The sequence below is a fragment of the Hydra vulgaris genome, chromosome 10, assembly GCF_038396675.1.
Source record: "Hydra vulgaris chromosome 10, alternate assembly HydraT2T_AEP".
In the NCBI taxonomy this organism is placed as follows: domain Eukaryota; kingdom Metazoa; phylum Cnidaria; class Hydrozoa; order Anthoathecata; family Hydridae; genus Hydra; species Hydra vulgaris.
In genome coordinates, this window is record NC_088929.1 from 42,842,501 (window position 1) to 42,867,965 (window position 25,465).

Genomic DNA, 25,465 nt, shown 5'->3' on the forward strand with positions numbered 1-25,465 from the left:
CATTCTCGTTTGACTCGTCATTAAGCAAAATCTCATTTTTTGCTGTATCTTTCCCTGCATGCTCTTAAAAACTTTTTAATCGTCTAGTTTTTCCCCCCGCATTTCAACCTTTTGGAACTCTCTCCTATCTACATGTTTTTCTGACTCATACAACCTACAACTTTTCAAGTGTTCTGTCAACCGTTTTCTTGCTACTTAACTCTATTCTAGTCCCAACTTAATAGTGGTAGGGCTGACGTGGAGGGGCACAATCGTCAATTTTTAAAAAAGTCCTTTTTTATCTAGAATTTTTTTTAAATAAAAAAAAAGTGATTGATTTGAGTGGGGATTGGGTAATAGAACTCAAAGCTCTAGAACTCGTATTTATCTGAAATTTTTCTGAATCATTTTGCACAGCACGATAACATTGTCGAATAATACGCTGTAAAGACTCGGCATTATTAGGTAGAGATAACTTAATAAAAATGGAAAGCCTTTGAGGATCAGGTTTACAAGAATCATATGATACGGTAAGCTAAAAAATATTTGTTTGTAATGCAAACTTCTCATTAAATGTGATTCGTTAGTAGCAGCTGATCTGAGTTTAAGCAAAGTTTAACGTGTTCTTGCTGTAACTCAGTACATTCATTTATCGCAACAAAGATGTCTAACGTGGAAACATGTCGATCGACTGGTAACTTCAAAAGGTACTCTAGTATATTTTCAGCATTTATTATTAGCTTCAAAATCAATATATGGTCAATTTCTTTTAGATAAAGTCATTTTTTATTAGTTTACAGTTTTTTATTAGTTTACTTTAATCAGTATCTTTACTTTAATCAATTTTTATTAGTTTACAGTTTTTTATTAGTTTACTTTAATCAGTATGATCAATGAGCTCTATAAATCTTGTATTCGGAAACTATGCTCACAATTATTTCAGTCTAAGATAAAGGTTTAATCTAACTGAGTTCTACTTATTAATATTTAATCCACTTCCATATGTAATTCAGTTTTTTTATTTAGAATTTGAGCACGTCAAGGCAAATTCTTTGCTCTATTATTTTTGCTTTAACTGCAATATTTTGCTGACAATAATTTTCAAATTTAAAAATTCTTTATCTCTTTGAGTGTATTGTTAAGATCAATAGGTATACAACATTTTGTGAGATTAGCAAATTATTCATGCAGCTCAGGTTTTATTGTTATTAGAGCTGAAAAAGTTATAGGTGGTCATCCGTACCATAAATAACATCCATACATAAGTTACTCAGGTTTCATTGTTATGAGTGGTGAAAAGTGTTTCATACCATTTGGCATAGGTAAACATATCTCATATCATCGGACATAGGTGAACATATCTGGGTGCAAAACAAATAGTTGAAGGAGGTACGTCAAGATTTACACCAATGATAACTTTGCATTTACCTTGCGTAACAAGTTCACAATTTTCTAAAAAGCCACAAGTTACAACACTCTTTCTTGTTTATTTATACAACTTTTACATCTCTTTTACTTTTAAACCTTTAAATAGTTTTGACATTTATTAAGTAAGATACGAGCAATTAGTTTATCACCTCAACACTAACTTTACACTTTATCTTGCCGTTGGTTAAAATTTAACTCATCATCAAAATTAAGTTTCGAAACCTCTTTAAAAATAATAGTCGTAGAGCATCTGTTCCTGAACAAATCTAACATCTATAAATCAAACACTTTTCTTTCGAAATGTCAAAATCCACCTCAAAAACTAGAGGATTTGTAATCATTTGCTTTCTAATAAATTTTATTTTATTACTTCTTAAAACAATTGTTATATCAAACTTATTTTCTAGAGAAACTAATGAAATATAAAAATCTGTTTTTAAATTTGCCAACTTAAGACATAAGACTTCTTTTAATATTTATAAGTTATATTTAATTTATTGCATATAAAATAGCTGCTTTTTGAAATGAACACTCTCACAAAGATATTTTAATCCAATTTTTATATTTCATTAGTTTTTCTGGAAATTGAATTTAAAATAACAACTTTTTTTAAAGATAACACATCTGAGTAAGCACCTGAGGCTTCGACACTTACATGTCATTGAGAAAGGAGACTGCAAAAAATCCAACAATAATCTCTCACAACATTAAATAGGTTGCATAGTTTTTAAATGTAACTCAAGAGCAATCGTGTACATGTAATCGTTTAAATCGTTCAAATTGTGTAAATCGTTTAAATGTAACTCAAGAGCAATCGTGTACATGTAACTGTTTAAATCGTATTAACTGTGTAAATCGTTTAAATGTAACTCAATATCAATCGTGTACATGTAATCGTTTAAATCGTTTAAATCGTGTAAATCGTTTAAATGTAACTCAATAGCAATCGCGTACATGTATTCTGGTAAATCTACCTTTGCCTACACTTTCGTAATTCTTTTTACCTGACAATGTTCGAGCGTAATCGTCATTTTCTGGAACAACCTTCTCAAGAAGATGCCCTCTAAACATTTATTGCTGATTCAGCAAATATTGTTGACCAATGCTAATATTTTAATTTATAACATTATTTTTTATTCATTACCAAAAAGACTACGGTTGAAGTTACGGATGCATATAATTACGCGATCCATATCCCAAATTGCTTCAGGTATTGTGGCTACAAACTCACGGAGCTTCTTAAGAACCATAATGTGCAGCAATCCTGTTCGACTTGTTTTGTTTTTTTTTGTAATTTTTAAACACTTATCGGTGTACAGCCAGATTTATAAATAATAATGTTTTTATAAAAATGTTTTGACTTATTCAATTCATTAAAGATAATTGGTTTTATTAAGATGGTTAAAATGACTTTTAGCAAGTAATATTTTATAAAGATAAAACATCAAATTTTTTTTTACTTTTAAATCAAATGATTTTGTTCAAAAGCCTTGAAATATAAATGATGCAATCATCATAGTATAGTATTTTAAAAACAGTTTAAAGCTTTTAAATTGATAAAGTTGTTTGTTTTTTTATTGTTTAATTTTTTTATTTTGAACAGCAAAATTAGCAATATGTTTAACAAAGTAAACTTATCAATTATATGAGCAAATTTTTTATTTAAAAAAATCAATTATATAAATAACTTATTGTGACATTCATTTATAAGTTACTCTTTTATATGAACGTTTTAATTTTTAACTAACTTCTGCAGTATACTAAAAGATTTATAAAATAATTTTATGGTAGCAGCAGTTGTGCTGCATAACAAACAGTTATGTTATAGACTATATGTTGTAATACCATATACCAGGGGTGGGGAACCTTTCTGAGCTTGGGGACCGCATGAGCCTTAAAAAAATGTTTGGGGGCCGCAATAATAAATATGGAGATTTGGTGTATAGTACTCGTAATAATGTTATATTTCTTAAAGCATCTTGTATCACAATATTTCTTAACGCATGTATCTCAATATTTCTTAATCTATCATGTATCACAAAAGTTATCAATGACTTTTCTGATTCTGTTTCTTTTGAACCAGAACTTGAATATTTGGCTCTATCTTCGTAGTTTTAAGCTTCAGTTGGTCTTCCAGATGCTCATCGGTCAACTATGACCTTAAACAAAATTTGATAAATATCATGTGTGAAAACGTAGATTCACAGCAGTAGGTTGTACCAAAGCAGCTCAGAAGACGCCTAGCAATTTGACGGAGTTTTGGATACTCAACTGCAGTTTTCCAAATTTCCAATGGATCCTTCTTGTTGTCAAAGAGAGATTTTAGGATACTGTCCTCAGAAAGCTCAATCAATTCCATCTGTGAATATTCTGGAGCTGTTGAAATTTCAACAATATGTGGCTGAAAAGCTAGTTTCAGTGTTTCATTATGTTCTTCAAAGTCTTTAAACCTGTCATTAAATTCTGCAATCAAAGAATCCAGGACTGTTTCATATCTTGATATATCATTATTTTCCAACCTTTTCTCACTTTTTTGTTCAAGAATAATTTTTGTAAGCTCTGGGAAATGTTCTGCTGATAAATTTGACTTAGTGATAACATCTTTGAGAAAAACAAGTTTTTTCTTGAATGCCTGATTCTGTTGCCACATTTCATAGATTGACTTAGTTTTACCTTGCAATGAAATATTCAGCATGTTATGCTTTGTCATTAGATCGCAGAGGAATGCAGCATCTCTACAAAATTCTGGATTAGAAAGCTCACAGATCTCCTTTTGACTTGTAAAAAACTCCTTAATTTGTTTTCGAAGCTCAAGCAATTTTTGCAATACTAACCCTTGTGACAGCCAACGAACTTTGGAATAGTAAGGAAGATCCACAAAATATGTTTCTTCATCAGATTGCAGAAGGTTTCGAAACTGTCGATGGCGCAAAGAATTTGCCCGTATATAATTTACAATCCCTATAACTTTTTTTAATGTGTCATCCAAAGTAGCAGCTTTTGCACAAAGACTTTGCTGATGGAGAATACAATGAAATGTTATCAGACAATCTGGATCAGGCAATTCTTTTTTCAGGAAAGCAATAAACCTTTTATTTTTTCCACGCATAAAAGGAGCTCCATCAGAACAAATGCTGACTAAATTTTTCAACTGAAGTTGAGTCTGACAAATTTTTTCTTTGAAAGCAGCAAGTATATCACAGCCTCGTGTTTTTCCTTTTAGTGTTGCTAAAGCAAATAACTCTTCATTACTTTTGAAGTCTGCAGTCCGAATAAATAACAGAAGTTATTTAAGTTTATTCGGGTTATAACTAAATCAGTTACACCAGTGGACTCATCTTAAGCAATTGAATAATATCCGTCCTCCATTTGAGATATTGAGATTAATTTTTCAAAACTATTTGTAGCAAGCTCATGTTGACGGTCCGTAATTGTTCGCCGAGAAAGCGGAAGCTGCTTATACTTATCCAATTTATCTGGATCCATATACGACACTGCTTTAATGAGGCAAGCCTTCAAGGTTTCAATATCACTATTTGGTTTTCCTGATTTGCCAAGAATGAGAGCAATTTTAAATGTTGCTTCTGTTGCTCTATTTCCATGTTCTTGAACAATTGAAAATGTCTGCTGTTGTTTGCTCTTTTGAGACTTCAGTTTTGCTAATGCATTTTTTCGAGCTTCTCCCTCTAATTTTGCATATTTATGATCCTTATGAATGTTTTCATAATGTCTCTTTGCAGTAGCATTCTTCAAAGTAGCAATTGTGAGGTCACACAACAAGCAAAGCATTTTATCCTTGGTTGGAATCATGAATTAATCTTCCTCCCATTTTTCATTAAAAGACCGATTTTCCTCTTGCACTGTTCTTTCTATTTTAGGGAGAACTGACATTTTGACACTAGTTGAAAAATTAGACATAAATAGAAAACCATGATATACATTATAATACAAAAACTTACAGTCAATTGATTTCTACTGTCACAAAGAAAATCCGTACGGTGTTTTTATTTATTCATTTTGTTAATATGTTTTTGTATATGTTATAAGCGAAATTCAGTAGATATTGTCAGGTATTCTAAAGTTTATCTAAACAGTATAAAAGTGAATAATAAAAAAATTGAAAACGGTTTAGCTGTTTTTTAAGAAAAGTATATACCTTTAAGTACATGTTTATTTTTATTTAACTTTATTAATTATGTTTACTATTTGGCTGAACTAGATATCCCAAAATCTTTTGCGTTAGCACTATTTTAATCCAAACTTTAGCCAAGCCGGACACCATTGTTGTGCAGGTGCAGCGAGGTGCGGTTGCAAACTATTGCAAAGAAAGAATTGTTGAGTGTTTTATTTGTTAGCGGAGAGATTTTTTGGCGCGTAGTAAACCTAAGAGATGTTAATGTCTCAATTAGTAGGTATGAGGTTTAGACATTCCGTCACAATCCGCTGAAAGAGCCATAATCAATAAACGCATTGAATCTTCTAACGCTCTTTTGCGTTATTTGAACACACTAGGTAAGTTGGAAGATGAGTATAAGCGCGCTACTAATCCAATTTGGTTTATTACTGTGCATGCTGTTAATTCTGTGCTCTTTATCGTTTAGTAGACGGACCTGTTCCCTAGTAGACGTTTTGTTCTTGAAAAGCTGTTCATTGTTCTGGATGGAACCGAGCTCCCTTCTAATAAGATAATGCGTCGTTGAGTAATCATTTATTGATATTACATTGATTAATTGTACGTCGTAGGCTTCGTTGATTATACCACCCAGCTCAATTCATTTTTTAATGTTGAAAGGACTGAAAGAGGTTTTAATTTTTTTTTTCCACCTTTTTGGTAGGTATGGCTAATAATTATAAACTGTGCATTTTTAATCTCTTTTCGATACTTTAGACACTGTTTGTATAACTCATGCTAAAGGTCTTTCATCATAACAGCTTTGCTAACATCTTTAGGTTTCTCGATATTTTTCTTAGCTTCAAGGATTGAATACATCTTTGTTTTCAAGCGAACGAATTTGTTTGTATAAATCAATTGAGACTTTAACGTACTTGGTCTTAATCTGATTATTCCAGGCATTAAATGCTAAAATTTGTTAAGAACTGCTTTTTCTATGCAAATAGGCCTATTCAACTTTAGCTTTGTTTTAGTGCTGTCTATAACCAATAGGTCATCATCGAATTTTTATGTGACAGATACGCTGGGTCTGCAAATAGCATCCGTAATCTGTCATTTTCACTGCCACGAACGAGGTCAGCACGTATGTGTTTTCAAAAGTTTTTCGTCTTCTTTTCAAAGACTAAATTGCTTATAAATTTAAAGATGTTCTTTTTTATCGAAGTCTAAAGTAACTTTTATCTTTAATTCTGCTTTCAGTTAGATGTTTCACTAGTCCTCTTGATAGAATTTTAAAGCTTTTCAGATTTTGGCTATCACCTCAAACGATTGATACAGCTTCAGGTTGCGGTAATAAGTTAAAACTGTTAGAATTGATTTAATGATCAATTTGTTTGAGTAATTATAATCTGGATTCTACGAATTGTTGACTTTGGTAAACCACTTTTGACACACCTACGAGATACCACTCCGCATTCTTTTATCGAATGAAAGATACATGTCATACAGGCTATTTTCAGTTTTTTTTAACCGGAGAGTTTAATTATGCGCAGGGTTGCGACTGTAGCCTGTCATATGTTAGGACCAACTAATATCTGCGTTCGACAATTATGACAGAATAAATGGTACACCAACCTTCTTAGAGCCAAATTTGTTCAGGATAGATTATTTAAAATTTTAGTTACAAACGACTAATAAAATATCCATTTAGAACCAACTAATGAAAAATCGATTTACAACCGACTATTAAAAAATCAATTAGTTAATTAAGAACCAACAGAAAAAAATATATATAAACAAGAGTAATATTTTTTTGTATGAAAAAAGACAACAGAATTGCAAATAAATTATTTATTTTCAGTAATAATGAGTTACTACGTACAAGTAGTAGTACGTACAAGTAGTATGTTACAATGTTTAAAAAAGATAAGGATTTTGTGATGAGCATTTTTTGATTGGGGAAAAATTCTTAATAAAAATTATCAATAAAGTCAATTATTTCAGTTAGAGAGATTGAACACCTTTTATCTGTGTCATAGAAAGAATCTCTTTGCATTGTGAGCACAATGCAAAACTTAACTTATGCAAAAAAACTTAACTTATGCAAAAAAACTTAACTTATGCAAAAAAATGCAAAATGCCTGCATGGTAAAACAAAAGCTTCAAGTCTTTACAAACAACAAACTTTACAAAGACTATTAATTGGTGGTTCTTGAGTTAAAATTTGTGCTAGGGGCTCAAGGGTGGAAACCTAGGGGCTCAAGAGTGGAAAGCTCATTTAGAACAAACTCGTTGACTTTCCGATTAATACCTCATCTGTGGGTATTTTTAAATTGGAAAACAAATATGCTGATGACTCAAGAAATTTTTTTGAAGTCCATTCACCAGAGCTTAATCTACTTTTATAGAGGGCCTGCTTCTCTGCAACTTTTTATCTATCCCTCCTTTCTGCTCTACGAGGGTTTTCTCCATTTTGGAGTTGTCTAACCTCAAGTTCAGTTGGCAAAACTATTTACTGGATAAGCTCATCAAGAAACCTCCAAAAATCTGCATAAGCTGTCATATTTTTGCTCATTTTTGAATGAAGTGATTCTGAGATATTGCTGGTTCTGTGCTTAAGACCAAAAACTAAAAACAAGTCAGGACTCTTTAATTAAATCTAATATCTTTAAAAATAATTAATAAATTGTGTCATTATTGCTTTTGTCTCCTATCTGGGGAACCTTTCAGCTTTCAGTTTCAGTTTTTTCAACTCACTTTGAATAAAATTTGAGGGTAGTATGCAAAGAGCAAAAAAGAATATTCCCAATTTTTTGACAACCACATCATGAATGAACTCAGTCTGCAAACCTACAGCCTTATTCTTTTTCAAGACAACTTATCCAAAATGGAACCAGCAGCCAATTAATCTAATTTTAGGAAAACAAAATGATAATGCATTTCCAATTGCTTGTTCAAAATCAGACATTCCAATTTTAGGTACAAAATCGAGGTACAAGTTCCTTTTACTTTTCAAGTGAAGCAACATACAACCTTTGCTTTTTGCAAGACATAAGAATATGAAAAATTGGCAAAGTTACCCCTTGGACTTCTGTTAAAAGGTTGAGGATTGTCCACCATAAAAAGATGTTAGCTCCACTTTGATCAATAAAAATGGTTTCTGCCGCTGAAAATAAGAAAATATAAAAATAAGTGTTGTCTCATTAGGTAGAAATATTTTTTTCATATATGTTTTAAAGTTTCATTACAAATATGTTGAAATGTCTATTTAATTTTAAAGTTTCAATTTTTCAAACAATATTTGTCATACCATAAAAATAGTATAATGAGTCCGAAAAATATTTTTAAATAATTCATTGTTTAAACTTTCTTACATTGAAAAAAAGTCAAGAGTAAAGACGATGCAAAAAAAAGGCCAACCTGCTCCTCAAACTAAATGGATCCTTTAAAGTAGTCTTGAAATGGGCTGACTTTTGATAGCTTCAGGATTACCTACTCTGGATCAATTGGGTTGACATCATACTGGCTTTGTCGTGCTCCTTGAAGCATCTAATGGAAAAATTAAAAAAATTCGTTTTATTCCTAAAATCTAAACTTTCGCTCAAAGTTATTAACATAATTTGTATGTATAAGCATTGTCCATACAAATTTTGTATTAACAAAATTTGTATGTATAAGCATTGTACTACTTTTTCTTATATATATACAAATATATATATATATATATATATATATATATATATATATATATATATATATATATATATATATATATATATATATATATATATATATATATATATATATATATATATATATATATATATATATGTATATATATATGTATATATATATTTGTATGTATATAAGTCATAAAAGTGGTTAATGTACCTGAAAAACGTTTGCATGTGTAAGAGACTGTTGCACATGAAGTGACGAGTTTAAAATAACATCTTGGTAGATTTGCTTGAGATGCCGTTGGGAAGTTGGGGCAGCTTCACCCCTCTTCCGTTGGGCTGTTAGGAACTTGTAGTGATGGGCAGAAAAACCACATGAATGAGTTGTGATGGTACTTAACAGGTCGCTGATAGGGTCTGTTTTTCCACTACCATTACAGACACTATGATGCTTACATTTCAAGTAAATTTGTCCATTGGCTTTTGCTTTGTTCTTGATAAGGCATAATCATCAGATCGGTACACAATAGCATTTCGATAATCACCTTCAACTTTTTCAAAAACCATTCTTTTTTTGCTGAGAAATGTTTCAAATAAAATTTGTTGTTATGACTTTAGTTTTATGAATTTAATCTTTAAAACGCCACTGCTATTGGACGTGCATTATAAAAATACGTTGCAATGCGTTCGATTTGTGTTATTTGATTTATTTTATTTTTAAAAAGAATAATAGTATACAACAACATAAACATACATAACAACAACAAAAACAGTCAAATGCAAAGAAGATATTTGATTTTCTTTGGTTCAAAGTCATGGTATCCCTAACTTAAATTGTATAAAATGACTTTTGTCTAGTGGACAATAAAGGGTTTACAAGTTGCAAAAAAATATTGAGTTTTTAATTTAAGTGTATAATTGATTGGTCAGCTGTAAATAAAGTCTCTTTAAATGATGAGTTGGGCAGGAATCAGTCCTATCCTTTGTCTTAATTAACAGTCAATGCTGCAGAAGTCGGCTCTAAATTATTCACACGTAGTAGTCGGTCAAAACAGGAATTCTAATTAATCGGTTCTATATTAAGATTTAAAAGTTGGCTTTAGCATCTTCCACCAACTGTGGTATTACAACCAAGTGTCTTTGAATTCGTAAAAACATCATCCAGTAGCGCTAATTGGTTTTTTAATAAATATATTTACCTAAAGCAAACCACAGATGTGACATAACATCTTTTGTTACCTTAACAAAATATTATATACGCTTTGATTTATATACGCTTGTTACAACTTTCGCCTGATTTTGGAACACTTTATTTATCTCTTCAAGCTATTCTCAGGAGCATCTGCTTGTCTACTACAACAAACTTTTGCGTAGCTGTAATTGTATAGAACTGTTTGATGGTCTTTAACCATCATTTGTTAAGCACTAATTAATATAACTGTAATTTTTTTTCTGTAGATATTTTATATAAATCTTATGAGTTGCATTGTGGTTAACTTTCGGTGCATGTTTGATAAAATTCTGAAATATGTTCGTTGAAAGCTTACGTTGATCTTCTTTGATATAACATTTAACTTATGCATGTTGAGAAGCGTCAACTCGCATGAAGACATCTATTTGGAGAAAGAGAAGACATTCTTGGCTCGGAAAAATCCACTTTTAACAGCCGTTATGGTTTTAATAAATTAATGTTTTTAAAATAATGGATCATTTTCTAAGCACATGGACACCTACCCTTTTGTAGGTGTTTCACAACTTTTAATGTGCTTTTTGAGGCATCCTAGATGAGGCCTATACTGCTCCCACAAACAGTCGTGCTCTATAAGAAACTTAAAAAATCGGGAATGTTTTTTATTTATGGATGCAAAACTACTAATAGAATGCCCTCAAAATAAAGACGGACAACTTTTCAATCATTTTGTATTGTTCCAGCGCTATTGAAGAACCAGCTTTAATATGAAATAACTTTTTGTAACAGTAAAGTTTATTCAGAAACGTCCTTTTATTATCATGTATTCTTACCACATCGGGTGTTTGTCATGCGTTTGCATAGTCGTGATTGGTGCGGGGTGGGTTTGGAGGTAAACTTATGTTGTTCATGTTGAACGAGGACTAATTAATTTAGCGATAAGGCCTAATTCAATTTAGCTATGACACATCTGATTGACGATCATCTTTGTACATTAGGAAAACCGGCTCGGGGGTATAAAGATCTAGTATTTCGCCTGATAGACCACCAACTCAAACCTATCGTGTTTCTGATTTTCCCAACAATGGAGTAAAATAAGACATTCTTAAAATCATCTCATATTTGTAAGTCAAACTTTTTTATATAATTAAAAGCCTAAGTGGAACTGTTTGGAATCATAAAGTTATTGAGAAAATTTCTAAAGTGGTGATAGGCGTAGAGTCTTGAGTGTTAACAACTGTATCACGGAGCCAGGGTTAGATGTGCAGAGATTGCTGCTAACTAAAACGAAACGAGCGGACGGATTATTATTTACTGCTTGTGGATCCAACGTAGCATTTTACCACCAATCAGAGGATGGTCCGAGTCCAGCTTAGCGTGGTTGTCATTCTCCTCATAAAAAAAAAAGATATATTTTATTAAGATATTAGAAAATAGAAATAAAATTGATCATGCTCAGATAGAAGAAATCTGATCCCATCTGTACTGGAAACCTTTTCATAGTTTATTAAAGGCATCATATTCGCGGTCATTTGCATGTATGTAAAAAATAACTTGCATATAATACTTGAAAGTTTATTTAATTAAGATGGTGATTCCAATGGTGCTTAAGCTGAAGTCTTACTAGTAGGAGATCATTATGCACTTTAGAATGACTTGGATAATAATCAAACATTTAGCAAACGCTCAGCATTATTGCGGGTAAAGTATACCACCAACTCTGTTCAAGTCTCTTTCCGTTGAGCATACCTTTGAACACGGTTCAACACGTTGATATAACTCGTCTAATAATTTATTTATATCAATGGGCAATGAGCAAGCAAAGCATATATAGTTGAAATAAACACAAGCGTTGAGCTACCAATTAAAAACTGTCAGATCAGTTACGATGATTATTAATAATGGAACTTCATCCAAGGGCAAAAGATAAACAAGCACGTCTAGCAAGGCTAGCTTCATCCAATAAACCCAAAGAAATGCAGCAGACCCTCCTCGAATAGTTAAAAAAGCAAAAATATAACGTAGTGAGAAAAAAAAAGCAAATAGAAGAACATAAAACGAATTGTGAAAATAAAAAACTTTGAAGTTTTCTGTTGATATGTTGAAGTTTTCTGTTGATATGTTGAAGTTTTCTGTTGATACGTTGAAGTTTTCTGTTGATACGTTGAGGTTTTCTGTTGATACGTTGAAGTTTTCTGTTGATACGTTGAAGTTTTCTGTTGATACGTTGAAGTTTTCTGTTGATACGTTGAAGCGAAACTCAATAACTAAGGACATTTTTTTAAAAGGAGAGAAACTCCTGGTGATGGTGGAGCGGCTTTTTACACTATCCTGCATAATACAGTTTTAGATTACCTTGAGGACTCAATTAACACCACCTGAGTGCATATGACGCTAGTTATAATATTTTCCTAATAAACTGTGTGAGTTTGATAAGTCATCTAATGTGTAGAGGTGCATCTCTTTAAAACATACCATATTTCAGAGCATATATACTTGCAATGGCAACACCTCTAGCTGTCAACACGGTGTTTTGCTGTGTTCTATTTTTTCTTTATGCTACATGACGTATCAGACGCTATTGTTCTAACAGTTTTTCCATTATTAGACGTTCCCCCTGTTGTTCCGCCTGTTGTAGTTCCGCCTGTTGTGCCACCTGTAGTCGTTTTGCACAAGTAATAGCTCAAACTGTTGTTTTGCCAGTTGTTGTACCTGTTTTACTGTTTTCCATGTCTCTACTTTTCTTTACTTTATTGCTTTAACTTGTAATAGCTTATTACTGTACTCGATTGTAGAACCAGCTTTAAAGACATACCCATTCAGTATCAGGTATAAGCCGAGGACTAGAGTGAAATTAAGAGCAGCGAGTGCATTTAAAAATAGACTTATAGTGTCAGATTCAGCATTGAATTTTTTTTGGCAAGTTATTGCTTAACTACAGCCTTTGTTATGGTCATAGATACCTCCTCTTTTATATATTTTTTTAAATAATGGCTTCACAAAATTAAAACCGGTACACATTTTCACATCTTCCCCTTCTTCTGTAAACGAAATATTTTACTTTTGTGTTATCTGTTTGGGTATGTCTTCGGATTCGTTTCTTAATAATAGCTTCTTAGTTGTGTTGCCATAGTAGTTGTTATTTCTTTTTCTGACGAAAAAATACGTTTTTGGAGTATTCCTCGTCTTCCTCTTCTTTAACTGGTGTGAGATTAAATTGTAGATCCATTTGCTCTTTCTTCATGAGTGAAGTATTCCGAGTTTTTTTCTAGTTATCGACGGGAAATTTGGAAATAATCATTGTACCGTTTTTTGCCGTAATTTTGTAGGGTTTGAAATCAAACGGTGCCATAATTTTGTTATATCTTTTTTTTTTATCCGTACTGTAAATTAGGATTATTTGCGTGGTGTTTTAGATTATAGTATTTTTTTTCTGTATAACTTAGCATTTTCTTGTCTCTTTTTGGGTTGATCATTGGTATTTTTGCATCAATCTTTGTCTGAAATAAAGGCATTTTAAAACCTGTGAGACGATTGAACATGAGTGTAGATGGTGGTATTCGGTTTGTGTAATTGGTAATGGTACGGTAAGAGAGCAGAAAGTTGTATAAATTCTTTTTTACAGTCTCTTTGTTTAATGTGTGCTGCTCGTATTATTTTAATCAGTGGTTTCATAAAATATTCGGCTTGTGAATTTGCTTGCGGCCAAAGCGGTGTGATTCGTTTGTGTTGAATATTCAGTTTGATAAAAAACTTCATTATCTTGAATTAATTAAAAGGTGGTCCATTATCGTTGTCAATTGTTTTCAGTATTTCATATACTACAATCGTTTTCTGTAGAAAATTAAAAAAGAGGTCAGCAGATATATTATTTGAAATATTGAAAACCGGAAATTTTGTTGTTTGGTCGACGAGGATTACCAAATATAATCCGTTTGATAAAGGACCATGGTAATTTATATTAACGGTGTCTTAAATTTTCCCCTGGCGTTTGTGTAAATAATAGTTCGGCTGGTGTATTTTGTTTACCAAGCGCTTGACAAATCGCACGTTGTTTGATTCATTGCTCTACTTTAGTACCTAGACCAGGAAAGTAAACTTTCTACCTAAGTAGTGATATGGTTTTCCCGAGTCCCATGTGACTATTATACAAGAATTGTATGACCGTAATTTCCAATTAACGCGGAATTACAACTTAATTTGCTTTTAGGATGATGTTTGAAGTTTGATTTACGCTAAGTTTTTGGCGAATATTGCAGTTAGCAAGTGATTCTTTTTGAAATCTTTTTATTTTCGGAGAACAATTTGGATGTAATAGTTTATGCCAGATATTCGAAGTAACTAACTCTGTAAGTATTCATAGAAGAGGATTGACTTTGATTTCTCTTTGAATATCTAGTAGTGATAGCTTTAGGGCATGCGTATTCAGCCGTAAAACTAACATTTTTCTAACCCATTGTCGTCACAAGGGTCTACAGGGTGTCAACTGTGATAATCATGTATATATATTTTTTGGACAACATTTGGGTTGTTAAAAGTCATTAAAATAGCATTGTGATTACCAATCGTATACTATAGATATACGTTTTCTTTCAAGCGTAGAGTAACGTTGTTGACCAGGCGATAGCGCTTTTCGAATTATAAAGGCGGATTTCCACAAGACGAAAATATTCGCGCAAACCAAATTTTTTTGTTGATAAGCATGCGCAGATAAAACATTTCTGTTGATTTCGATAGAAATGTTTTATCTACGCATGCTTATCGACGGAAAAAACTCGATTGGCGCGTATGCTTTCGTCTTGTGGAAATCCGCCTGGTGGGTGGAATGCAAGAAGTGAACTTGAAATTTGAAGTCATACTTCAGGTCGAAAATTTGACTTAAACAAATGCAAAGAGCGAACTTGAAGTCGAAGTCTAACTTGAAAACTCGAGTCTAACTTGAAAACCGGCTGGCTTGAATTTTCAGGTTAGACTTCGACTTGAAAAGCCAACTTGAAAAAGCAAAAATCTTTTCCAAATGCAAGAAGCGAACTTGAAATATCCTATAACAAATCCTGAGGGAGAAAATGCAGAACTGTATCAAAATAGAGAAGGATATTTTTCTTTGAACTGCCAAATAATTAAAGGTCCTTCAAAAGAAATTTTGTCTGCTTATATTTAATGAACTAGATATGTTCACGGATCACAAGATTTTACCAACTCAGCCATTAAAAAGGTTTTAGAAGCTTATCTGCACGTCCATGTTATAGGGGACAACACTCCATATTAACAGCACTGGTGTGACAGTGGAATGTTGTTTAGAAATTTGTTTGCAATATCGCTTTACAAATAAAAGCAAAATATTTTATAGACATTGTGTCTTACTTTACTCAAAACATTGCCTTTTAACAAAATGATCTTTAGGTAAACGATTAAATGTAAAATTATAACGAGAAAAATGGTTCCAAAGCATCAACGAGAGGTTTTGTAAGAAAAATCAAATAGTGACTCAATTCTTTTTATAAATACTTAACTTATCAAAGAATAGAAGCAATAATAATCGAAAAGTATCAAAGAAAATATTTTTTATTGTTAAAGTAAATGAAGAACTCAATCTACAAAGAAAATATTTTTTATTGATAAAGTAAATGAAGAACTCAATCTACAAAGAAAATATTTTTTATTGATTAAGTAAATGAAGAACTCAATATGAAAAAAAAGCAATATCATGGAAATAAGAATGACATTCAAAAACGTAGAAATGCTCTAATAAAATAATCCTTATAATTATGTTTATTTAAATTGATGCATTAATACCTAACACTGTCAATATTTTTGAAAACTTTTATTTTAATGTCATAATACTTTTGTTATCTTTTTGGCTTTTCTGGTACCTCAAGTTTTCTGATAATATCAGAAGACCTTACTTCAAATATGAATTTCTGTGACTCATTTGGGCACTTTTTATATAGTAATATTAATATTGTAAAATGCTATTATGTAATAAGCAAGAAAGAAAGCTAAGTTTGTTTTGTATCAGTAGTTGTATCCTAAAAATGTACTTATAATTTTTAAGTTTTTTGAAACTTAAATAATTTAAATTCCAAAATTGCATTATCCCCATAAAATTTTAATATAGAATTAAAAGATTTTGTGGTAATATTTGCAAAACGTTGTCTCTTGTTAGGATATTACATTTTATTCAGGCCAGTTTCACCAGTCTCTTTTCCTCTTTTTTACTAAAATTCAAAAAATAAATAGGTTTATTTAGTTGAATTAATTGTTTATATAATAAACTTAATAAATGCAAAAAACTTTTTTTCTGATTCAATATTTTTATATTGACCAAATGGCCTCTTTCTGTCACTTCAATGATACAAGTCTGGAAAGTTCATATAAATTCTATAGAAAAAAAAATCTAATAGTCTGATATAAGATATAGTCATAATAGTCTGATATAAGATATAGTAATAACAGTGACCTTAATACCATTACAAATAAATATTTTTATATTGACCAAATGGCCTCTTTCTGTCACTTCAATGATACAAGTCTGGAAAGTTCATATAAATTCTATAGAAAAAAAAATCTCAAAAAACATTGGCATGATCTATAGAATTAAGCCACTCTTAAATTTTAAGTCCTTTAAAAGTTTATATTTTTCCCTTATACATAGTTACTTAACTTACGGCAACATCATGTGGGCAAGTACTAATTACACCAAGCTAAAAAAACTTTATTGCAAGTAAAAACATGCTGTTAGAATCATATTTGGAGCTGGTAGAGCGATTCCATGTGAACCTCTTTTACGTATAATTGGTGCCCTGAATATTTTCAACCTAATATCCATCTTGTTCTACTGTTCATGTATAAAACAAAATATGGACTGTCCCCCAAAATATTTGAAACTTATTTTAAAGAACTACACCATAAATATGCTACAAGATTTTCCGCAAACAACTTTGTAATACCAATTCTCATTCTAAACAAAATTCTTATTCAATTCAAAATCAGGACCACTTTTGTGGAAAAGATTCCCAAACATTGTTTTCGGAAAAAAAAGTCTCTACATCAGTTCAAAACTAATTCAAAACAGTTTTATTAAACACAGATTTTATTAACACAGTTTTTATTAAACACAGATTTTATTAACACAGTTTTTATTAAACACAGATTTTGATATATACTATTATAAGTCTTTCTTCTTAAAATGTATCAGATATTTAATTTAAAAACTGAAAAACAAGGTAATTTTTCCTTGTAATCATTAAAAAAGGTTAAAAATTTTTGACAATAACCATTATCAAAAATCACAATCTCTCGCTTTTTATTTTTTGTGTGTATATATATATATAAAGTTATTATATATTCACTTTTTTTTTTTACCCAATCTATTTATGATATTACGTATTAAACGATATCTTACTTGATTTTTTATATATTTTTTGTAAACATTTATTTAATTTTTCTTTTATACTATATATTCTTAAAACAACTTTGTTAAAATTATAAATTGTAAAACGGTGCTCGGCGATAAGGCAAATCAATGTCTTCTTCTTGCTCCGGCCATTAATTTAATTGTAAATTTGTGGAAACTGTTATACTTATTGAGCGGCAAAATATAATGTTTTATAAAAAAATAAAAAAAAATAAAATAAATAAATAACTATTACTTATTATTAAAGTTTCATCTACTGATATTGGTAAATATTCTAGTAACAAAAGACTGCGGAAAAGTGGAAAAAAACTGGTTTTGTTTCCACGTTTTGAAACAAGTTAAAACTTTTATAATTTAATTACTATTTATTATTTTAGAAATATTAGATAAATTATAATAGAAATAGTAATAAATAGTAATAATAATAAATAAATAACTATTACTTATTATTAAAGTTTCATCTACTCATATTGGTAAATATTCTAGTAGTTGAGAAACAAAGACTGCGGAAAAGTGGAAAAAAACTGGTTTTGTTTCCACGTTTTGAAACAAGTTAAAACTTTTATAACTTAATTACTATTTATTATTTTAGAAATATTAGATAAATTATAATAGAAATAGTAATATCATATTATAATAGAAGTAAGTATAGAAAATAGTTTAACAAATTATATATTTCATTTTTGTGAGATAAAAAGAAGAAAGAATCGCCCCTTATAATTTTTTAAACCTTTTATATGTTTTACCTTTTCTTTTAGCTTTATTTATGTTTTTTTTTAAGCAGTTTTGTTTTTATTGAGCTTATATTTTATTTTTTAAAAGGAAAATAGGGGTATGGATGAGGCCTAACTAATTTTTATGTACTTTTTTGCACTAAATAAGTTATATGGGAGAGTGGAGAGAAGTGGGACGCGGGAGAAGTAGGACACCCCTATAATTTTATTTCGCAGCAGCGCCTCATTACTGTTATTTAATGTAAACGTATAGGTTTCATGTGCTCGTTATAGTAGACATCATTACCCCTCTCTGCGCGCGGTGAAAACCCTTTTTCTTGAAAGTACCACAAAAAAGTATTTTTGCTGACAGTCTAGTAACTCATGTATGTATTTATTTTCGACTGTTATTGCAGCTTTTTTCCATTTTCTAGGGAAATGCACTTATCAACTAACATTTAGTAATTAAGTTTATATTTTAGCTTTAATTGTGTGGCTGTAATTTTAGTTTTATTTTGTCTTCCCAACATAGGGGTGAAGCGGGACAAAGAAAAAAGTTGCTGTCCCAATTCTCCTTAACAGTTTTGCGTTATTTTATTGCAAAAATTTCTACAAAATTTTAGCTACGATTTTTTATTGTTTTCAAAATAAAAAAATTCAATAGAAATATTTAATTTTAATTTTAGTTCTTATACAGTAGATTTAAAACAAAATTTGGAAAGAGAAATCTTTTTTAAAGATAAATTTGATTTGATTCATCATTACTGTTTGGAAAATCAAATTGAGAATTCTTTTTACATCAATAATTTGAAAGCATTTGAAAAAGCAAAAGGTATGCATAAAAGTTTTTTTAAATAATTAATAAATTATAAATCTTAAATAAAGTCATAATTTCCTAATAGTCTGATATAAGATATAGTAATAACAGTGACCTTAATACCATTACAAATAAATATTTTTTATCAAACCTAAATTCTTTTAATTTCAGGTCATGCCTAGAGTTCATAAAAGAAACAGTGAAACTCCACATGTTTCAGAAAACATTTTGAAAGTTGCTGTAGCCAAAGTGGATAATGGTATAAACATTAGAGAAGCAGCATATTCAGCTGGCATTTCTAAGTCTGCACTTCATAGGTGTATAAAAAAAAAGTGTCAATACCCAGCTGCTAATCTTCAACCAAATTATCAACATTCTATGATTTTCTGTTGCACAAGAACAAACACTGGCCACTTATTTAAAGTCATGTTCTAGTATGTTATATGGCCTAACACCAGTTCAAGTAAGAGCTCTAGCTTTTGAAATGGCTCAAGAAAACAAAATAAAATGTCCCTTGCGTTGGATAGAGCAAAAAAAAGCTGCTCGAGATTGGTTAACAGGATTTTTAAAAAGAAACCCAAAACTATCTGTTAAAAAACTAGAGACAACTTAAATTGCGAGAGCATCAGCGTTTAATCGGTATACTATTGATATATTCTTTAATAAATTACAAGAAGGTATATCAGAGTCTAAAGCAACACCATTTAAAATTTTTAATTTCTGTTATTGTTTTTCCAAGAAAAATATTTAGAAACCCACTAATGAAAGGAGAATTAGAAGATTCTATTGAATTAGCCAATCAATCTGGATGGATGAATGCTGAAATATTTATAGATGTTTTAAAACATTTTGTTAAGTTTGCACGCCCAACAGCCGATCACGAAGTTTTATTGATTATGGATAATCATGAAAGCCACCTCTCACAACAGTCACTTGAATATGCAAAAGAAAACCATGTACAACCTTTTGATAGATCTGTTTTTGGTCCAAAGAAAACATTTTTTAATACAGCTGCTAATAGCTGGATGCTTAGCAATCCAGGACAAGCCATTACAAGTTATGAGATGGCCAGCTTCATCTGACAAGCATGGGAAAAATCGTTCAGACCAACAAATATTATGTCAGGATTTTGCGTGATAGGAATTTGGCTTTATGATAGACATGTATATGGGGATGATATTTTTTTACCATCAGTTGTAACTGATAGAGATGTGCCTCAAGAACCATACAGTAAAGGCTCATGTAAAAAATCAATTACAACTGCTACTCCTTCAGATATCTCAGATTTGAATGTGCAACATGAAGCAGTTGTTACAGATGGAGATGTGCCTCAAAAACCATGCAACGAAGGCTCATGCAAGAATTTAATACAAGTGCTATTCTTTCAGATATCTCAGGTTTGGGTGTGCAACATGAAGCAGTAAAAGAAAACTTAACTGTATTTTCTCCTGAAATTGTACGCGGTTCTCCAAAGGTAGTTTAAACCAAATATTCTTAGTTTAGATTTTTTTTAAATTTTATAATTATATATTACTATAATATATATTTTGCAGGCACCTTCTCGTAAGATTTTAAGACGTGGACGTATAAAGGGAAAGTGTATGATAGCCACATCAACACCAGAGATTTTAAGAATAAAAGATGAAGTATTAAACAAAAAAGGTAAAAAATTGTCCATCTAAAATTCAAAAACTTGAGGAAAAACATATTACGCAAATCGAACAGTAACCTTGATGTAGATTTCAACAAAATAACAAATGATGTTTCCACGAATTGTTACTCACTAAAGTTTGAAGAAGGATTGGAAATTGTTTCCTTTGGCGTTATTCAAAATGTGCGGTCAGTGATTATATTCTTTGTGAGGTTTGTAGTAAAAACACTATTTCTTATTATATAGGCATAGTGCAGAAAGAAATAGACACAAATTTTGATGTAGAGGTTAGCTTCCTGAAATGCCAGAATTAAGAAACTTATAAATTTTTCAAACCTAGAATTAATGACATTTGTAGTGTTATTTTTAATGATATAGAAACGGTCCTGCCTCAACCGCTTGCTGGAACAACATCAAGAACAAAAGCTAAAATCATTTTCCAAGAGAACTTTAGGATCTTAAATGTAAAATAACTTTTTTCTTTTTTTAATAAAGAAATTTTAGTTCCTAAAATGTATTCTAAGTTTGATTGAAAAAGGCATTGATAATTTGCTTTTGTTTTCTATTATTCACCTCTCCAAGGGGGCCATTTCAGGCGAGGAAGGCCTTGTTCGTAAAGGTTGTAACCACAATATTAAGGTTGTAATCACATAATAACCCTCTCTCAACCCTTAAAGTTGGAAACACAAACCTTTACGAACAAGGCCCGCTGTGCGGAGAAACTAATTTCAGCGTGGTACTTCCAGGGACGTGGTGAGAGTCAAACTCCAAACCTCTCGCTTACAAGCCAAGCGCTCTACTACTACTCCATTGCCGCCGTTTTATTTAGACTAAACTTAACTTTAATATAAAAATTTGTTCAAATTAATATTTGAATAGATTTGAAGTTGTTTTTATATAGTCCCACATCTCCCCCAAATGTCCCGCTTCTCCCGCACACTTGTCCCATTTCTCCCACACTTGTCCCACTTTACCCCAATAGCAGAACTCCTCTTAAACCAAAAAATATATACTTTATTAAAACATTCTGTCAATCTTAGAGGGTGGATTCGATGCCGCAAACACTGCTTTATTTGTTAAGACTAGTTTGGTTCAGTTTATACATCAAATAAAAAAGATATTGCAATTACCCTGAAAAAAAAAATTTCTGTCCCCCTTCTCCCCACTCTCCCCTACTAATTCTTTGCCATAAAATTGTTTATTGCTACTTTTAGATTTATTTATTAATTAATAGACTCAGTTCAATAGGCGGACGTGTAATTATATATATTTTTTTCGTGTATTTATTTATTTTTTGGTTTTTAAATCATGTCTGTTACGCTTGAGGAATTCAAAAAGTTGATCAAGGAAATGTTTAAGAAATTTAAAACTGAGACCGAAGAAATGCTGAAACACCAGGAAAACACTTTTGTTAACATTGTTAGTTCAAACACTAAAATAATAAACGATCGCTTGGATAAAGTGGAACGTAACATTTTAGAGAACTCAAACAAAATAGCACCGATTATAAAGGAAGTTGATGAAATTAAAATTAGCTTAAACTTTCACGAAGACCTATTTAACAAAAAAATTAAAACCGCGATTGATTCTATTACAAAAGATAACTAAACGAATATCAGATCAAATAACAACAGCGATGAGCTTTCAAAAATAAACAACAAACTTTGAGAGATTGAAGATTGATCTAGGCGGAACAACCTTAGGATTGCCGGTATCCCCGAAAACTTCAACGAAAGCTGAAATGATTGTGAACTAAAAATTAAAAAATATTTAACGATTACTTAGGGGTTCATGAAAACAAAAAACAACAAACAATCGTCCTGAAACTTTTAGATTTTAAAGACAAAACCGAAGTTCTCAAGAGTTCTTTCAAACTAAAAGGCAAAAACATCTACATATCCGAAGACTACTGTATGGAAGCAAACCTAATACGAAAAGTACTACGTGACAGAATGAAAGTCGAACGACACCATCTGGAAAACATGCTTACATTTCGCACGAAAAACTTATTGTCCGAGATTGGAATACCAGAAAACGTATTGCAACATCAAACTCGCATCCAATGTGCCCACATGAGGTCAAAGTTTCCCAAATTGAAGATGTTAACTGCGAAAGCAAAACTGTGCAAAGAAGGTAAGTATATTATTTTCAGTTATAATGTAATTTTTTGCAGAGATCTCAGAAACTCTATACCAACTAGCTTTAAAAAGAAATTCTTCTAATAAAATCTTCCCAATAACAAATATGGCTGGAATCAACGACTTCGAATCCCTTAGCTTTAATTTTACTGAAATAAATAATTTAATGACTAATTTTTTTTATCAATTCGTTTACTCCTATTGATTGCTCCTATCATTTCCCAGAATTTCTTTTTAAATATATTAATGACAGAAATGCGCACAAAGTTAAAATTGTTCAGATGAATATTAGAAACCTCAGTTGCAATTGATATCATTTGCTTAACTGAATCATGGATAAAATGACCTTAGTAATACTACAGGTTTTTATAGTCCTCATTTTAAATTGATTTCGCTTTAAAGTTAATAAACGCGGTGGAGGAGTTTCTATCTACGTAAATGAAAATATCGCGCATCTGGTTTTGAATGATTTATGCGTTTCTAACGGCGATAAAGAAGTTTTACCTTTTGAAGTTATTAACAAAACATCTAAAAATATATTATTAAGCACCTGCTACCGACCACCTGACGCATGAGCGTAAACTTAAGCTTTTTTTTTTTTGAACCAAATATCTTTAAAGGCTTAGAAGAAAACAAAAAATGTTTTATTTTTGGAGATCTAAATATGCATTGACTTACATTTAGTAAGGACAATAAAGTTAAAACTTCTACGACTCAATTTTTGAAGCTGGAGCAGTTCTTTTAATTAATCGTCCTACTAGGGTAACAAAAAACTTAACGTCTCTAATGAACAATATCATTACAACTGATATCTTTAACAATGACATTCAAAAAGGCATTTCAAAGTCTGACATTTCGGATCATTACCCAATTTTTCTGACTTTTAACTCAGACCAGAGTTGTTAAAAAGGCCAAAAGTAGCAAGGCCAAGGGCAAGGCCACATGTTACAAGGCCAAGGCCATGACCAAGGCCAAAAGTTACAAGGCCAAAGTTGCATGTTACAAGGCCAAGGCCAAGAGTATGAGTTTTAAGGCCAACGCCTACGCAAACATTTTTAAGACCAAAGACTTGAACTTTTGCCCTAAGTTAATAAACTAATTACGTAAAATAAAGAATAATTAATTACGTAAAATAAAGAACAAAAATTTTCAATTCTTTAATTTTATGTATTTTTATATGAAGCTCAAGGCCAAAACAATTAAGGTCAAGGTAAAAAAATTCAAATTCAAGACCAAAGGCCAAAGCCAAAAGTTTCAAGGCCAACGCCAAGACCAAGACCAAGACCTTAGTTTTTGACCTTAAGGCAAGGCCAAGGACTAACAACTCTGACTCTAACGCTTCGCATAATATTAATTTTAAAACAATATCTATTTGTGATTATAATCTTACCAATATGAATCTTTTAAAAAAGCAGATATCTCTTTTGTACGAGGATCATATTAATTTCAAGGGGAATGCTGACACCATTTATGAGACCTTTTTTAAAAATTTTACGTCGTATATGATGCCAACTTTCCTATTATTGAAAAAACAATTAAAATGAAAAATTTTAATAACCCTTGGGTTACCAAGGGTTTCAAAAAGTCATCAAAAACAAAACAGAAGTTGTACATAAAGTACATCTTAAAAGTCATCAAAAACAAAACAGAAGTTGTACATAAAGTACATCTTAAAACGAAATAATCTGAAAATGAAAAATATACAAAGATTATAAACATTTATTCAAAAAAATTCGTAAACGCTAAAATAAAAAATTATTTCTCCAGAATATTAGACAAATTTAAAAATAACTTTAAGCCCACTCGGCAAGTAATAAAAGAAATTACTGGCAATCAAAAAACATGCTCAGGTTTCCTCCCCCAAATGATTATAGTTTATAACAAATGTATTCATGAATCAAAAGCTATATCTGACGAATTTAATAAATACTTTATCGAAATCGGCCCTAAATTAGCTAATGAAGTTCCCTTTACCCCAGTTGCCTTTAATGATTTCTTAGTACCAACTATTGATCGTAACTCTTCCAAAGAAATATACTCAGAATTATCTTTCGACGAATTCGAAATTGCCTTAAATCACTAAAAAAAAAAAGCTATTGGAGCTGATAGAATTAATGGTGACATAATTATCAAGTGTTTTGATTATCTCAAAGATATTCATTTTAAAGTTTATAAACCATCTGTACAGCAAGAAGTTTTTCCTGATTGACTAGAAATTGCAAAAGTTATTCCGATTTTGAAAGAACGGGACTGTTGAAATATCAGTAACTATCGCCCTATATCTATCCTTTCGACCTTTTCAAAAATCTTAGAGCGTATTATGTACAACAGAGTTTACAAACATC

At 31.0% G+C, this 25,465-nt stretch overlaps 1 protein-coding gene across 1 annotated transcript; it reads right to left on the reverse strand.

Moving 5' to 3' along the window:
- Positions 1-3,559: 3,559 nt before the first annotated feature.
- LOC136086365 (general transcription factor II-I repeat domain-containing protein 2-like) lies at positions 3,560-5,196 on the reverse strand. The gene is made up of 2 exons (XM_065808661.1): positions 4,806-5,196; positions 3,560-4,668 (listed from the first exon to the last, which is right to left on the reverse strand). The coding sequence occupies exons 1-2, from the start codon at positions 5,194-5,196 to the stop codon at positions 3,560-3,562; spliced, it is 1,500 nt and encodes a 499-aa protein (XP_065664733.1).
- Positions 5,197-25,465: the final 20,269 nt, after the last annotated feature.